Source organism: Syngnathus typhle, linkage group LG8, assembly GCF_033458585.1.
Source record: "Syngnathus typhle isolate RoL2023-S1 ecotype Sweden linkage group LG8, RoL_Styp_1.0, whole genome shotgun sequence".
Classification (NCBI taxonomy): Eukaryota; Metazoa; Chordata; class Actinopteri; order Syngnathiformes; family Syngnathidae; genus Syngnathus; species Syngnathus typhle.
Genome location: NC_083745.1, coordinates 14,391,656 through 14,410,168, shown reverse-complemented (window position 1 = coordinate 14,410,168; position 18,513 = coordinate 14,391,656). Strand labels below are relative to the sequence as shown.

General features: G+C 46.6%; 1 protein-coding gene across 1 annotated transcript; it reads right to left on the bottom strand.

Moving 5' to 3' along the window:
• Positions 1–3,995: 3,995 nt before the first annotated feature.
• slc30a6 (solute carrier family 30 member 6) lies at positions 3,996–18,509 on the bottom strand (the record flags this gene model as incomplete). The annotated part of the gene is made up of 15 exons (XM_061285655.1): positions 3,996–5,347; positions 6,968–7,036; positions 7,115–7,162; positions 7,370–7,472; positions 7,566–7,685; positions 9,181–9,229; positions 10,350–10,444; positions 11,483–11,518; positions 13,093–13,173; positions 13,270–13,335; positions 13,571–13,613; positions 16,205–16,289; positions 16,733–16,819; positions 17,969–18,012; positions 18,263–18,509. Coding segments are annotated over 15 exons (1,671 nt in total), but the record flags the coding sequence as incomplete, so codon positions are not given.
• Positions 18,510–18,513: the final 4 nt, after the last annotated feature.

Genomic DNA, 18,513 nt, shown 5'->3' with positions numbered 1-18,513 from the left:
CGGACTCGGGGACTCGGACTCGGTCGGACTCGGTCATTTTTTGCCGGACTCGGACTCAGTGCTGATTTCGACCGAGTCCACCGAGTCCGACAATAAAAAAAAGAGGCAAGACGCAGCCAGAAAGTGTCAGGTTACTGTCAGCGCGGTAGGAGTTGGAAGATGCAGTAAAAACTCCACCAAACTCGTCGTAATTACCCGTGATATATGTTATATCCTTACTATTTTCCAGGTTCTTAGATGGCAAGAATAGGTCGGACAACAACGTGAATGATAACTGCTTTATTCCTTACTCACAGTGCGTTCACAGGGCGTACCACAACAAGACAGAATGCCCGTCCCACTTCCGGGTTTTTTCTACTACGGAATTTGAGTTAGCCCAGAATACACAACATCTCTTCCCCTCTTACAATGAACGTGCTATATGCATGAATGCGACCAACATAGTCTTATGCACCTATAACTTGACATCTTCAAGATCTATCAATAACTACCATTAAACAATTATCATATATGGTCCAGACAATTATGACAATAATATTCCCATAAAACCTTAACTTTGGGTAAGGGTGGACTATTTCGAATTATACCGAATTATAGCGAAAAACCGATGTCGTACGGCGTCGTACGGCGTCAGCACTATGTTGTTTTCAATAAAACATGAAGAACTCACGTTTGCGTCAGTCAATTTTAATTTTTATAAAGGATTATTCTCAGTTGATGTCTTTAAATTCATCCGCGTTCTGCCATTGAAGCGGGGTGCATTCAAAGACCAGTCGTACAGACGGAAACGTTTTGTGATCAAATCTTTCATAACGAGAATGATTTGAGTGAATTGATTTGAATGAATAACCGAGAAGAAATTTCAGTTCTGAAGGCTCCTTTTGTCCCAAGCAAAGTGACAGATGGGGGGGATAAAAATTTCCCCTCTCACCCTCCGCGAGTGGTCTCCCACTCCAAGCTCGGGTCCTCTACCAGAGGCCTGGGAGCTTGAGGGTTTTGCACAGTATTTTGGCTGTTCCTAGCACTGCACTCTTCTGGACTGAGATGTCTGATGCTGTTCCTGGAATCTGCTGTAGCCACTCCTCCAGTTTTGGGGTCACTGCCCCGAGTGCCCCAATGACCACGGGCACCACCGAGGCCTTCACTTTCCAGGCCTTCTCAAGCTCTTCTTTGAGGCCCTGGTATTTCTCTAGCTTCTCAAGTTCTTTTTTCCTGATGTTGCCATCGCTTGGAATTGCTATATCCACTACAACGGCCTTCTTCTGCTGTTTGTCCACCACCACAATGTCCGGTTGGTTCGCCATCACCATCTTGTCAGTCTGGATATATATATATATATATATATATATATATATATATATATATATATATATATATATATATATATATATATATATATATATATATATATATATATATATATATATATATATATATATATACATATGCATATATATCTGCAGATATATATTATATATACAGGACTGTCTCAGAAAATTTGAATATTGTGATAAAGTTCTGTATTTTCTGTCATCCAATTAAAAAAACAAAAATGCCATACATTCTGGATTCATTACAACCCAACTGAAATATTGCAAGCCTTTTATCATTTTAATATTGCTCATTGCCTTGTCGTTATTCCACAGATCTAGTATATAACTATATTGTAGCGTTGACAAAGTACAAGGAAACACGTGGGTTCGGTAAACGGCTCTTTATTTAACAAAACAAACTCCCAGGCGTGTGGCGGCGTGGCCTTCCAGCCACGGAGGTGGAAGAGAGATCCATAGAATAGGACCGAGCGTGCGTAAAAGCCATGACCGAGCCCCATCCACCGTCCCCGGACAGCCACCCGGCCGAGCGCCGGTCCCCGACTTCTATCCACGGAGGTGAAAGAGAGCTCCGTAGAGTAGGACCGGGCGTGCGCAAAAGCCATTATAGTTTTTCAAACCTTCTGTGTCACTCCAAATCCTTAAATCCTTCAAACTCTTCGTCCTCCGTGTCACTTAGAAACAAAGCTGCTAATGATGCCGGTAGTACGCGGGGCCCTTCGTCATCTTCGTCATCCTGTGATCAATCTTGGTCCTTTTTGTAAACAACTGCCGCGCCACGCCGCGCTGCTGACGTCACTTGAAATTCAAATTACAGTAATCCCTTGCTACATCGCGGTTCCACCTTTTTTATTATTATTTTTTTTAATTTTTGAAAAAATTCACATATAAGTCGCTCCTTGTTATAAGTCGCCCCACCCGAACTAAGAATAAAAACGCAATTATAGCGAAAATATTTATACTATAAGATATAATATAATATATATATATATACATATAATATATAATATATACGAACAATGGATAATGGACAAAGTTTAAAATGGTCCGGGTGCGCGTTAAAGTCAGGAAAATACGGTATATATATATATTTTTTTCCCACGTCTTACTATATACATATATATATATATATATATATATATATATATATATATATATATATTGTAATTAGAATAATGTGATAAAGGTCTTTATTTTCTGTAATGCAATTAAAAAACCAAAAATGTCATACATTCTGGATTCATTACAGATCAACTGAAATATTGCAAGCCTTTTATTATTTTAATATTGCTCATTATGGCATACAGCTTGAGAAAACTCAAATATCCTATCTCAAAATATTGGAATATTATGAATAAGTATCCTTGGAGGGTATTCAACTAATCGCCTGAATCGTCTAATTAACTCGAAACACCTGCAAGGGCTTCCTGAGCCTTGAAAAACACTCAGCTTGAGTAAACTAAATCACAAGTATGGGGAAGACTGCTGATCTGACTGCTGTCCAGAGGAACATCATTGACACCCTCCAACAGGAGGGCCAGACACAAAAAGAAATTTCTCAAAGAGCAAGCTGTTCACAGAGTGCAGTTTCAAAGCACATCCACAAAAGTCCTGTTGGAAGGGGGAAATGTGGCAGGAAACGCTGCCCAACCAAGAGAGATGACCGCAGCCTTAACAGCATTGTGAAGAAGAGTCGCTTCCAGAATTTGGGGGAGCTTCAAAGACAATGGACGGAAGCTGGTGTCCAGGTATCAAAAGCCACTGTTCACAGACGTGTCCGGAAAATGGGCTAAAATAGCCGTATTCCCATGGTCAAGCCACTTCTGAACTCAAGACAACGGAAGAAGCGTCTCACTTGGGCTATGGAAAAGAAGCACTGGACAGTTGCAGAGTGGTCCAAAGTCCTCTTTTCAGACGAAAGCAAGTTTTGTATTTCATTTGGAAGTCAAGGCGCCAGAGTCTGGAGAAAGGCCTGAGAGAAGCAAAATCCAAGTTGCTTGAAATCCAGTGTGAAGTTCCCACAGTCAGCGATGGTTTGGGGAGCCTTGTCAGCTGCTGGTGTTGGTCCACTGTGTTTCATCAAGTCCAGAGTAAATGCAGCTGTGTACCAAGAGATTGTAGAGCACTACAAGCTCTATGGAGATGATGATTTCATTTTCCAGCATCATCTGGCACCTGCCCACAGTTCCAAAGCCACCTGTAAACGGTGTACTGACCATGGCATTACTGTCCTCGATTGGCCTGCCAATTCCCCTGACCTGAACCCCATAGAGAATTTGTGGGGTATTGTGAAGAAGAAGCTGAAAGACACCAGACCCAACTAAGCAAATGAGCATAGCATAGCTGCTATTGAAGCATCCTGGGCATCAATAACACCTCAGCAATGCCACAGGCTGATTGCCTCCATGCTACGCCGCATTGATGCAGTAATCCGTGCAAAAGGATTCCCAACCAAGTACTGAGTGCATTAATGGACATTTTCAAACGTTTGATTTTGTTTAGCTGTTTTAAATTTTTTAAGTTTTTTTACTTGGTCTGGGGAAATATTCACATTTTTTGAGATAGGATTTTTGTATTTTTTTAAGCTGTAAATCCTAGTCTGCAATATTAAAATAATAAAAGGCTTGCAATATATCAGTTGATTTGTAATGAATCCAGAATGTATGACATTTTTGTTTTTTTAATTGCATTACAGAAAATAAAGAACTTCATCACAATATTCTAATTTTCTGAAACATATATGTATACATATGTCAGTCAACTCTTTTGAGTGGACGGACGACTGAAGTGGGTCTTGGCGCCCCCTCCTGACAGAGCGACACATGACCACCGGGGAGAAGCAGGATGAGCAAACGCAACCACTTGAAGATAAAGTGACAAGCACGGCGACACAAAAGCGGATGTCACATGAAAATAGATGGAAACATTGTATTTCATTCCTTGATTAATGGCGAGAAACAACGACAAATAATTCAATTATTAAAATAATTGTGGTACATTGTAAAACACAAATCGAACACAAGTATTTCTGGGATATATTTCTGGCAGCAAAACCACAAACAAGAAGTTTTTGTAACGGTAGTGACTGAAAGTTTCAGTCAGCCCGGCAGTACACCGGCCCTATTTACAAATATAAAACAATCTGTAGGGCACTACACAAGAAAACACAATCATGTCGAAATACAACAACAAAAATACAGTACCACACGGAAATACGAAACCACGCGATGCCATCACAAAAAGCATATCAAGCCGTGTGATGATCAGGCAGCGCGCACCTGAGTATGATGAACCTTACTCAGTTACGATGAACCGCACTCACTGAGGCCGGGCGACGAAGCCTTAAATTATGTTTATTCCTACTTGCGATGAAGGCTTTGTACACAAAATCAAGGGCAGTTTATCGACCGCATTATTTTATAAATGTAAAATAAAAAGGTTTTACAACAAACTCCTGCGCAACATCAGAGTTCCTCAGAGTTCTGATTGGTCCATGGGGACGCATGTCCTCAGCCCAATCATTTGGGGGTGTAATGTCTGTACGGGTGGGCGAAGCTCCCCAGAATTTTGTAGTCCGCCTCCTCGAGTCCATATCCACCGCCCAGTCCTGGCATACGGAGGCCCAGGGTCGGCCCGCCATAGGCCAGGCCCCGGTAGGGCCCGTGAGCACGCTGATGCTGGTGCCGGTGAGCGCTCGCCGGGAGCAGCACGGGCTGAGCGTTCCGGCCTGGCGTGTCAAAGGCAAACTCAGGCGGCGGGCCGCTGGGCTTGGAGGGCGTCGACGTCAGCGGGTCAGAATCCAGTGGCGCCGGCGGCAGAGAGGTAAGGGCGGCATAAGCTTCGGAGGCGGCGCCCGCAGGCGGGCCGCTCAGGGACGCGAGAAGGGGCCGTGTCCAATCGTCTTTGAAGATCTGCACCGTCAGCGTGGGCACGAGTGGCAGCAGACGATTGGTCACGTGCGCCAGGACCAGCTGCTCATTGGCGTCTCGGCGGATGCGCACGTGGGCGGAGCCCGCCTGAAAACACAGCGGCCGGGCAGTGTGAGCACCTCGGACTAACCAACCCACTCGTTCACATTTTGCAACGCTTGTGCTACGTCATGGTGTTACATATTGTTACACGAGGTCATGTGACACGTCACAGGTTACATGTGGTCTAGGGGTGTAACGATACATCGATACACATCGATTAACCGATATAATGCTCTACGATTTATTGGCATCGATGCTAAACGTAAACATCGATTTATATCGCCGTGTTTGACCTCGGACATTAGACGCGACTTTATTTTGAAATCCAGTTCATTGTCGCTTGCTTCCTCTTTCCGGGAGCAGTGCGCGCCGCGGCGTTGTGTTGTGAGCAGAGCAGGCACGTGAAAGGGGAGTCGACAACTAGTACCCTGCTCCTGGGCTGCTGCTATGGCTAGTGTCCAAAAAGACAAGGAAATTTGCTCCCCTTTAGGCTTCAAGTCATTCCTTTGGAAGCACTTTGGATTCCAAAGAAAAGATGGCTCAACCGACAAGACACGTGGAGTTTGTAAATCCTGCCATGCGGTGATCAAATATTCAGGGAGCACAAATCTCGCCGCACATTTAAAGAAAAAACACGCCATCAAAGTTCAGTGTTAAAATAAGCACTTTGTATACTGCAATACTCTTGTAATTTCCTAAATAAAGAGTTTGCAGTACCTTGTTGATTTTGCGTATGAATTGTTATAAATCAGGATATGGTTCTATATTTTTTATTAAAAAAAAAAAAAATCGAGCACTATATCGCGATATATCGTGAATGAATCGCAGCAGGCTTTAAGATATCGGCAAATATCGTATTGTGGATCTTTGTATCGATATTATATCGTATCGTGACAAAACCCGCGATTTACACCCCTAATGTGGTCTTATGCTGAATGAATCGCTCTAGTTTCACTTTTTTTATTTTCAATTTTCTTTGAAGAAAAATATGAATGTCCGTTTTCAAATCAACTGTAAATATCAAGCGTTTGTCTTGCACGCACGCACACACACACACACACACACACACACACACACACACACACACAACAAACACAACTACATACACGATCCCTGGGGGGCATCGGGCACTCAAGGATCAAATGAGTTTGGACAAATGCTCTGTTAGCAGTCGACCAACTAGTTTGTGTACACACACTGAGCGACATCTCACGCACGGACATGCACACACACACCAAGCAGCACAAGCCCTTGCACCAACCACACACAGAAGAGTGCGCCACCTGCAGACCCCACGCGCACACACACACAAAGCAGGACAAGCCCCTTCACCAACCACACACACAAAGAGTGCGTCACCTGTAGGCCCATGGAGGTACTGAGGACTAAGTGATTGTCGAAATATTTGAAATACACAAAGATGTACACACGTGGTGTTGACAAAATGTTTTTCACCCATAAGCAGCTGTTGCCATGAAAACCAGCGACAAGAATGTACACAACTTTACGCTCTTGAAAAATATCACCCCAGAAACTGAAGCGTTAAAGGGAGCGCAACAATTTTTTGGGGGGTCAGAAAAAAAAAAAAGGGGGGGGGGGGGAAGACGGACAAAAAGACTTTGAGACAAAACGACAATCAAAGTCAAGTGAAGAAGCAGAAAGTACCAGAGATCCAAATCCCAGTGTCCAGAAATGTTCGTTGCGAACTTCCAGCACGCCGTCAAGCGTCGATACCTGATTGGACGCAGAGACGAACAGTGAGCCAATTGCATCTTACTGCCGAGTACGCACGGTTGCGCACGTGGGACTGACCTCTCGAAGCAGCTTGTCTAACTGGCCGATGACGTGAGAGGGCGTGGTCTGCGGGGAGACAGTCACATGATCAAGAACTACGCCAAGGAGGACAAATGTCGAACAGAGCCAAAAAGAAAAGGCTCAGCAAGAACGAGAGTCGTAAATGAAAAGAAAAAAAGCTTTTAAAAGCCAGTCAATCTAGTCATCCTGCGTATTAGCATAAATTGTCAAGTAACTTGCAGGCAGAAAGCAAGCCATGCCTGACAGAGTTACCTGAAGCAGCACTTTGCCGCTGTAAACACTCATGGGGTACATGGTGCCAAAGGTCATGAGGGCAATGGCCACCGCCGACGCTGTGTCCACCCCCTTGTAGTCACTGCGAGCACACACGCACATGCACACAGCAGGCGTCGTCAAGGCCCGGAGCGAGCAGTGCGGCAAAGGCTTGCGCTGCCGGTAAAGCTCCTACTTGATCTCGATGAGCATGTAGGTCACACAGAGGGAGAGCGCCCCCGCCAGGTTGATAAGGACGAAGGGGTTCATGCGAGGCAGCAACACGTTGCTCAGGCCTGGAATTACGCCGCACAAACTACACACAAAAGGACAGAGTCAAGTTCAAACCACATAAGAGGGAACAGAGTCTTTAATTTGGGAATGTATCCTTTGGAGACCAAAAAAGTCAAGGAGGCTAATTTAAAGACTTGAAAGAGAAGGAGCGGCCGAGCATCAGCGAGTTTTCCCCGACATCCTCCCTGCAGGACAACTCAGTCATGTGCCAAAGGGGTGCAAAGGTTTGGCGAAATATTGAAGCAAAAGACTGAACCTCGCATTCACCGGGAGCGGGGGGGCTATTGCTGTAGGTCATTCGGCTCGTTTGGACACATTGGTGCATTGTCAAAGCACTGCTGGTGATTGCAAGCTTCACCTCAGCCCAGTCTTGCGCTTCAATATCTTGCCAGACCTTTGCAAGCCCTGCGGCACATAACCCAGTTGCCCCGCAGCCCTGTGGCACGTGACCAATATCGCACTCGCGCTGCAGAAAGTAAGATGGCACATCCTGCTCGCTTGGCCTCACTCAGACAATCGCAGCTCACTTGTGCGTGTGTGTGTGTGAGTGGGGGGGTTGCCTACCGTGTTTTTTCATGCATAATGCGCAAAATATAACTAATTTATTGTCCTAAAATCTGGGGTGCGCATTATGCATGGGTACAACAATTTTTGAAGAAAATCTCCCTCGAAATAAAACTTGAAATCACACCTTTCTTCGCATTCAGCCATCCTGCCCAACACACTTAGTCAGTAAAATTCATAATTGACGACACATCGTTTCATGCGATGGTGCAATCCTTGGTGTGTTATTGTCAAATATTGTTTGTTTTTTTAATCTCCATCGCAAACCGGATATCATACGGAGGCCGCCATTACAGATGCGCAGAATGGATGCGCAAGACACGTCAGCTATATAAAGAGCGAGAGTTCAGTTCTCTACCTAAATGCGTATTACAGGTAATATTTTATTTCACAACACTTTGCCTTGTTCCTTTCTTCTCTGCTGTTCACTTCAAACACGCTCCATACGAACACAATGCTCTCGTATCAGACGCTTGCTCGATCACCTGCTCGTTTGCTGTCACAATGTACCCTACACAAATCCGAAACATTTCTTCGCTATCGAGTGTGCTAGCGCATGCGCAGTGATACTGACCGGCAGAATAACATCCGGTTGTTATTGTCAAAATTTGGGTGCGTATCATACATGGGTACAGTTTTTTTTCCAGCATCGACATGCCATTTTTAGGGTGCCTATTATGCACGGGGGCGCATTATGCATGGAAAAACACGGTAATCCTGTTAGCGACAACAGTGTGATGACGTGGGGAAAAAACACTAGAAGTTGGAGACGACGAACAAGACAAAAGCAATTTGCCTTCGCAATGAAAGAGAGAGACACAGAAAGATCGATAAAGAGAAAGCGATGAGGCCATAGAAAAAGCTTGCCATCAAAAGCAGAGTGATGGAGAGAGAGCTACAGGGCGAGATGTCGAGAGAGAGAGAGCGCGAGTGGGCCTGAGAGGCGTCGTCACCTTCTGCTCAGATCTGCCACGTGCTCCTGAAGCCAACTGCTGCTGGCCGCTGCAAAAAAACACAAGGACCCTTACAATCTTCACCTTTTTACAAAAGATTTGGCCTGGGCTGCTTTCAAGGCATATTGCAATTTTAACACGCCATCAGTGCAAGCTGAGAAGCGAAACATTGGCCACTTTTCATCTTTGGCCATAGGAGCGTTCCCTTCCTGTCCCGTCCTGCTCTGTGCGTGCGTAATACACAATGTTAGTGTGAGGTTGGTGGGGGTGAAAGGGCAAGTGGATGGCTGTTTGTTTTGCCAGGGTGAGTAAGTCTAAACAAACATTTGAATGTAGTGACTTATTTATGATGTGCATGAAGGAGAGGGCTCGCTCGCCCAGCGTGGGTTGGCGCAAGTCCCGCCCGTCAGTTCGTCCGCCCTCGCCCACTCAACCCCACCCCCTACCCATGCGGCTGCCGACGCCCCCCCCCCCGGGCACAAAACAACATCCCTACTGTCTGGAACATGGTTGCATAACACACTTTTAGTCTTGCTCTATCTGAGACGGGGGAGGGGGGGGGGGGGCAGAGAGAGACAGACAGACAGACAAAGAAAGTAAGGTTTTACCATCCCATCCCAAAATGTCAGATGTTAAGTGATGTTGAGACTGCTCGTAACGAAAGAGTAGGCAGCTGAGAGACGCGCGCTGACCTCATTCATAAGTACATGTTCATCCACAGAGAAGGAAGAAGATGGAAAAGGGGCTGAGGGACAGGGAACTAAGAAAGTCTCATGCAGTGAAAATGAAACAGCGCAGAGCAGAACGTTAACATGTATGCCACATTGAACCATTAAAAAAAAATTGCCAAGTGAGCAATTGAGGCACTTTGCGCTCAAGCAGTATCTGCCGAGTGAGCCAAATTTGTTTTAAAAAATGGGCTAATTTTAAGGAAAAAAAACACAATTTGTCAGAAGCTCAGGAACACAGCTCTACTGGGGGGGGCGTCAGTCATTATGGAGGGCACCGTATCTCCCCAATTTAGTACAGTGTAATCATCAGTTGTGGCGCATTTTCAGCCAGGACCTTCAAACATCTCACAATTGACTTTACAGGGTCTGTCAAGAACAAAAGTTAAATTATTGCGCTTCACTTGTGAGGCAGAGGATACACCATGAGTGTGGACGTACCTTGGGACACACAGGCGAAGGGTTTGTTGCGCACAGACATGAATGTCAGCAGGTTGAAGAAGAGCCCCACAAAGGTGCCCACCAGCAGGCGCCCACTACAAACGCATGCGCACGCACGCGCACACACGCGCGCACACACACACAAAACTTTGAGCGCGACAAGCAAAGAACGTGCTGGCGTCGGGGCGGGATGACAAATGGTTTCCTCACAGCCATCAATTTGGCTCGACCGCTTTCCAAGTGCTGGTGCGCTCGTGAGTGCATTTTCACTCACACAAACGGGGAGAGAGGTAGGCTGGCCGTGCAAACTCGAGTGACTCTTGCGCAAAGGCTAGCATTGTCTGCCAAGCGGGCGCTTGCAAGGCTCCTTTCAGGTTTTTACGGATTGCATAATTTGGAGCCAAATATAAAAAGATCTTTTCACACTCTTAGTAAAAGAAGAAAAGATGATTGCGCTCGTTCCCTTGAGTGCCCAATGACTGCGAGGGCTTCACGCCACACAGCATTTTCAGCTTCAGCTCTCGTTCGGCCCAACAACAGCACTGTCTTTTCTCGCCGGTGTTCCGTTTTCTGACACACAAAAACCAGGGACTCACGCCTTTGTGGCTAAACTAAGGCAGGCGCCAACGGTCAAATGGCAAACTTTGTCTTCTGTTCCAAGTTGCCGCCAACACGGCCGCCTCTTCTAACGGTTGTCGTTGCTCGCTGCGCTAGAAAAGATTAGCGACGGCTTTGAGAAGCTAAAACTCGGCGAACCTTAAACCATCTCCTGTGACCAGATTACAAGAGCCAAACACCAAACACGAGGCGCGCACCGCTGTTCTTCCCTCTCTCGCCGAGCCGATGCTATAGGACGGTGCGATTGACGGACAGGTGCTGACGTGGGGCGGAAAACCTTCTCCCTGTTTGTTTGCCCTCTAATCTCGCACGAGCGATTGTTCGGAGCTGAGGTTTTAGGCTCCTAACTGGATTGTGCCGAGTGATTAGTGGAGCCAAGTGGGCCCTTTTATCAGCGTGCGGGCACGGGCGTACAAGACTAATCCTTTCAAGTCACTTTGCAAGCCGCATACAGTATCGAGGCGGTGGATGTCACCCACAGTGCCTGTCCATGAAAAGGAGGAGGAACTACTCACGTGTGGACTTCGGGCTGCTCCATGAAGCGCTCGACACTGACAAAAGACAAAAGAAAAGCTGCATCACAATATAGCCACTCGCATGCCCCTTGAGATGCGTGCTTTCGCTACCTTCCTGACGCCGGTGCCGATTGCGGCACGTCAAATTCTGACCAAATGTTTGCAACGAATGCTTGTCGCCATCGGAGAGCGACGGAAGACATGCTGCCGGCGTTTCGGCCTGGCATCTTGACTCTGAGTTCCTTCCTATTTACTGCGGCACATTGGTGTTTGCATTGTCAGCCCGCAGAGCGGGGAGGCTACCGCTTGACTTTGCTTGATTTTGCGCCTCGATTTTGTCAAATCATTGAAATTTGGGAGGGTTCATACTTCTCTCTGGTGGATCAAAATCCAGGACATTTCACTTTATGGGCATATTAAAGTAAAACAATCTGCTTTTATTCTGAGGCCATCTCACCCTGTGTGACTTTTTGTGTGAGAGAGAGAACGGGAGAGAGGGAGGGTCAATTGGAGCCATTGAAACACAACATAAATCAAAGCAGACAAGGTGAGAACTAACGGGGAGAACATTGACACAAATGCGCATCGACACCACATGGGTGCACTTGTTGACAACACGAACCACGCGCCTATCTCATCTTCACCGGCCATATCAGGGTTGGTTGTAGACATCTGCTCCCTACCAGCAGGAGGCAGCGTATTGAGTACTTGAACATCTTTGGCCCCTGATTGGGAGGGATGGACACACGCGCACATTTCTCTCATCTTTCTCCACTCCGTTAAGCAAACATTTTGCTTTTGACAAAATCCCCACCCCCACCCATGGCAGCCGGACAAAGATCACAACTTTAAAAGAGTCCCAGTGGGGAACAGTACACTGTGTCTGCAGTTAAGATTAGGGAAGGGGGGGGTCACATGAAGGTCAGTTCAACTATTTCACGCCGGGTTCTCACAATGGGAACCAGCAACTCAACCCTGCGTGCTGGAAAGTAGGGAATGTTCGAGTTGATGGACCAACTCATACTCGACGTTATCTTCGTCGGGGTCCTGGGCCACCACGCGTGCACGACAGGACATCCAGGACCGGCCGAAGCCGGTGTGACCAAGTCCTGAGAGGTTGTGACTTGCACATGCACGCATGTGGCCACTCCTTTCCTGGAGCGTGTGCAAACACTGCCCACCCAAAATATCCAATTGCCAGATGGGCCTTGATCCATTTCTCGAACTCGTGGGCCGACTGCGTTCTCATGTTACTAGTGAAGCTGACACCCGCAGAGCAACGTCATTGGTGGTACCTCAGGTGAAAAATTGGAGAACCACTCAAGCCAACCATTACACGGAACAACAGTTGAAGGCCAAAGCAGTGAGGAAAGGGTCCAATTGTTAGACTGACAAAGTGGGATGGGGGGCACCCTGCCCCGTGTGAGGGCAATAATAGAAGACAGTTGGACAAATGTTTGGTGTTGCTTTGGAAATAAAAAATAATTGAAATTTTAATGAAGGAAGACAGAGTGGGGGCAACATGAACAAAGACATGTGAGCGACTTTGAATCATCACAAACGCTTCATCACTCCGTCCGTCTGTGTGCTTGTGAGTGCGGCATACACACCTCTCCTTGAGGATGAACAAGGCTCCCAGCTGGATCAGCACAGTGGAGGCAAAAACGGCCAAAACCTCCAGACGGTCAAACCTGAACACAAGCGTGTGGTGTATTGACATGGTCAATAATGGCAACAAGCCCCGCCCACTGAATGATGCCAAACACACGTATGCTTTTTTGACTCACCCAAAGGAGAAAACCTGGCTGGGCTTCTTCATGCTCACCCAAGAGCTGATCAGACACGTGATCAAACTACAAAACAAAGCAAAACAATGAGATTGGCTATGAAACGGAGGCGAGAAGGGGAAACACAAAGTTGGACATTGAAGCGGAAAAAGGCTGTGGGAAGACGGTCATGAGCCGTGTACCCCTCCTTCCGAAGTTTGTAATTTCTCAAAGACATCAGGGTTAGTGGTGCTTATAATGTCATGGTGCAGATGCTGTCACCATGGCGTCATGGTGCTGATAATGTCACGGTCGGGCTCACCTGAAGAGTTCAAAGATATTCAGGTAGGTGTAGGCTGTCAGAGCTGAAACACAAAACATGTTTGTTGTTGTTACAATAATCTTCTACTAGTCATAGAAAGAAAACTGCAGTGGCGCCTTGAGATGCAAGCGAGTTGACGCACAACTTGTTTCGAGTCCCCGGCAGCTGCTTTCCCTGGCGAGCACTGCATGGTGGCAGGGAGCTCAACTGGCTTGCCAATAAAGATGGGACACTTTGCCAATCTTTCCACAATTGTTCCAACAGGCCTTTCAGTGCGTTTTGAATAATAAAACCCCCAAAACAAAGTACAGAAAGGCTCCACGAAATCAGCCGCAAATTTTAAAGTCAACCTCTTTATTGACCCCTTCATGCTAATCTACTCGCACGACCAGTGAAGCTCAACCTTTGCGAGGCTCTTGGGACTACATACGGGGGATCCTGGCCTAAAATACGCACCAACCTAAAGTGGCTGCGTCAAAATTCTATTGAATGAGGCCAGTGATGTCCAACGTTAGCGCGTGTTAATTTTCCTCATTAAACCACAAGCACGAGCAGACACCTTGTCCTCATCCAGTATACTACTTTTGTCCAGGGATGAGAGGCTCCTTGATTCTTCTTTTTTTTCGTTTTGTTGGTTTTTCAAACAGACCTAACAAGCTCTATGGTGCGTGTGGTCCAATTGTGCCCCTCCCCTAGTAGCACAAAAAAACAACAACAACATAGAAGCCCTTCCTTGATTTAGTTATTCGGAATCCCCCTCCCTGCCTGACTGTCTGTCTGTCTGCGTGTTCTGCCTGACTGTCTGAGCTCACGGGCAGCTTGCAGTAATCGGACGCAGCGTCGTGGGATGAGGAGAGCAGATTAGAGCGGCTTTGTGCCGAGAGGAACATTTTGTTTCCCCAGCGCCGGTGTCCGTGTTGGCCAACCTGACGGTGCGTAATCCTGACAGAACGAGACCCGCCGAGACCCGCTCACGGACAGACGGCTGGACGAGACAGCGCGACAGAGCAACGCGAACAGGAGAGGTAGACAGATGGAGGGAGGCGGCACTGTGACAGAGGCCAGACAGACAGCTAGATCGACAGACAGATAGGCCTGCAGTGACACCGAGAGGTCAGGACAACACCCACGCCCTCCCAAACCCCCCACACACACAAAGAGTGAGGAGATGGATGTGCTAGACTCAGCCAATAAGTGCTTAGTGTGACTAGTTCCGGAAAATGGTAAACTGAGAGCGCACGTGCGCGCACACACACACACGCACACACACACAGGGTGGGGTACTTTGCAGACGTTGAAGCTTTGAGCCAACATCTGATCAAGTGCGCGGCACACCCCAACAACCTGGCCGCCATGAGGGTTTTTCGCACCAATGCTCGTCCAGCTTTTTCATCAAACTACAAACATTCAATCGACGCACATCATCATGCGTGCGCGCACACACACACGCTTGGGCGCTGCACTGCTCGCTCGCGTTGTGATGAGAAGAAAAACAAGAGGTCGCGAGTGCGTCGTCGGCATCAATAAGAAAGCGTCTCATATCTCCGCTGCGGGATTTGAGAGGCAGCCGGTGGAGACACGTTAAACCCGCAATGGTATCAAATCAATGAAACTTGATCACGGCTACAAAAGTGCACACAATCGTTTGTCGGGGGTGGAGCTTATCTGGCACACAGGGATTCATCACCCAAATGCGTTCCTTCAACTATCGAGCAAATACTTATTATTATTCTACGGATGACTTGTGTGTATTTGGCATTAAAGTCGACTGGGCTTTTTTTATTTTATTTTAATGAGCAGCTATTGGGGGCAGTTTTTCTTGTTAGATTTTGTGTCCTTCCTTACATGAAACACAAAGCCACGTCCTGGCAGTGTGGCACAAGAGACGCTCATACGAATATGATGCGGAGACGGAAGACCGCTGCCGCTCTCTCGGACTTGCCTGTTTCTGCTCAGGACAAAAACTTTGTCAAGACTGAGCACCCAATTTCCATTTGATAACAAACCGTCTCCTGAAAAGAGCTTTTCTCTTGACGCAAGTGGGAGTGAGTCCGCACGCTTGTTGAGGGAGACGGCAGTGTCAGGGAAGCTTTGGAGGACAGACAGAGGCGGGAGGGAGACAGCACAATCAGACACCCCTTACACACAACTCAAGTGTGTGTGGCTAACCCACCCGCACGCACACACAAAGTGTAAGTGACACAAAGAGGCGACTGTCGCTGTTTGTCAGCGTGGACTGGACAGACACAAATGTGCCTAAACTGCAAACTTGCTTTGTGTGTGTGTGTGTGTGTGTGTGTGTGCGCAGACAAAAATCTGCTGTCTTCTAAAGGACTCAAAGATGTTGTTGTGACTGCAAAATTTGATACGGGATCTCTGCCCAATACACACATATGCGCACGTGCACACGCACGCACACGTGGCCATGCAGTTTTGTAGGATCATCATCAGCTTGCATTTCAGCAACAATGCAACGACAACAACTTTGCTTGAGCAGCAGTTTAACAAACACACAGCCACACACACGCACAAGCAAACAGGAAATTAGATGAGAGATAGTGAATAGCAGTCGGAGAACGTTCCAACATGTCAATCCACGATGACCCCCGTGTGTGTATGTGTGCGTGTCCGTACCCATGCTGTTGGTGGAACTGCACCAGACGAGCAGGCAGGCGCTGCAGAGCAGGTTGAGGAACCCAAAGAGCATGATCCTCCATGACTGCAAAATACAAAAAAACAAACACGTCACATTGACGTTTTATCACTTCACACGCGACACATGCACATGCACTTAGACTTTTTTTGACTTTTGAGATGCAGGTCAGTGGCCAGGCTACTCAGCACTCTTCCCCGAATATTAGAATTAACCGTAGTTTTGTCGATTAAACACCGATATAGTCTTCGTTTGTAATGCAACAGTAAATGCCGTTCAGTGTGTGAGTCAGCCAAAAGGATGCCCTTGGCCTGTTGCTCCCCAACTTAAACAGTTAACATAAAGCAATAGAACTTGCACCAGGGTACAAGGCAACATGCATTGAAATGAGCTATCAGTCACACTGGTCATGTGACTTTGCCACCGACATCTGACCACACTTACCAGACAAACGCAACATGATTCACTCTTCAGCGTGATCTCATTTTTGCAAGCACGTGCACACATACCCGTCTGTCAGACGTGACCAATCGGAATTCTTGTAACAGTTTTCCAGGAAACGACCTGTGTGTCTTCCTGAAGGGATGAATTGTGCCCTGCGGGAGGAAAACTTTATTAATTCTAACTTTATTATAATATAATATTATATATATATAAAATATAATAACTTTATTACAATATACTAATATTATAACATTATTACACGCATTAGGATGTATTCAGACAAGAAATGTGCTTTAGTCCGCTTGTTTGGTTCGGGCCAAAAGTGGACTAAGGGTGTATTCAGACCGAAAAAGTCCTTTAGTCCGCTTGTTTGTGCCGGGCCAAAAGCAGACTTAATTTTTTTCGTTTGGTGCGGTTCTTATTTAGACTGTACATTTTGCAAGTGAAGTATATTTTTTAAACACATCCACGCTTGCGATGCTCTGTGCTCCCACTGGACAGCAATGACCAGGGCGGCATACAGAGCACAGACCCAGAAATGGAGGAAAACATGCGAGTCCTATGCGCTGCATACCTGCTCTGCATATTTGTGCTGTTGGTTTGGATCTACGCTGTTTGTAATCACACCTGAAGCAAACCGCACTAGAGTTCGTTTGGAAGCGAACCGAGACCGCTTTAAAAAGTGGGTCTTGGTCCAGTTCCTTAATCCACACCGGGATTCTTTTGCGTGTATTCACACCTGCACTAGCATTAGAATCGAACCCTGGTCCTTTTAAAGTGGACCAAACAGTCAGGTCTGAATACACCCTTACATTTGAAATGCCGCAATCTTAAGAGGTGGACGAGCTGAGCAGGGAGCGCGACTTGTCCTACGTCGCCACCCAGAGGTGTGTTTGGAACAGCAGGAAATGATTTGGACTCATCAGACTTGGAAGATTATCTCAAACATCAGCTTCAAGTCATAGACTGAGAGATGCAAGCTGGGTGGAAATGATAAGAGAACGCCAAAGAGGAGCTGACGCTGAAAACAAGTGCCGCAGAATTCATTCGATTCTGAAAAGCTGTCTGAAATTGTGGCAAAAATCTAAGCAATCTTTTTATTTGGTAATTTCGATTTTGCACGAATTCATAAGATTGGCCGATTGGTCCCCAGGTGGGTCTGTTCTTTTGACTAATGTGAATGTTGAAAATGGCTGAAAATATGTGCTAAAGGCGGAACAAAAAATGCATTTTATTGAGGGGGGGGGGGGGGTTCAAAGAAGCCAGGATGGCGAAATGTGAGAAATATGACAAACACTCACCAGGACGTAAGTGTCGTGCTTTTTCTTGTGCATCGGGGGCATTTCTGAAGAGACACACGCAAAAATCAAGATCCATCCTGGGAAATTACCTCTAAAAATAGTCATTTGATCAGCTCGTGAAGTTGATAAAGTAATACATTAAAACAGTGCTAACTTTTAAAGAGTTAGGCCACATAATGCAATGTTAAACATTGCCATTCAGTCCAACGTAACATTAAAAAAAAGTTAAACAACAGAAACAGGCAGCCAGCTGGTGTAGACGCAGTTAGCATATAGCCTGTTAGCATAACAAACCGTGATCGCCGACGTTGATGACATCCACCGCCACCATGTCCGGTTTGTCCAGCGGTCCCACCTTTCGCTCGGTCACGCCGGACGGAACCACATCGGGCTTGGGCCCCAACTTTCTGGGGTAAAAGTCGGCCACATTGTGGTAGGACGGCGCCGCCGCGGACGACGTAGACATTTGCAGCGAGTGCATGGTTGAGCGCTTCCGCTTCTTCTGCTTCGTCAAGTCTCGTGAACACGAGGCGCCGGATTGTTAT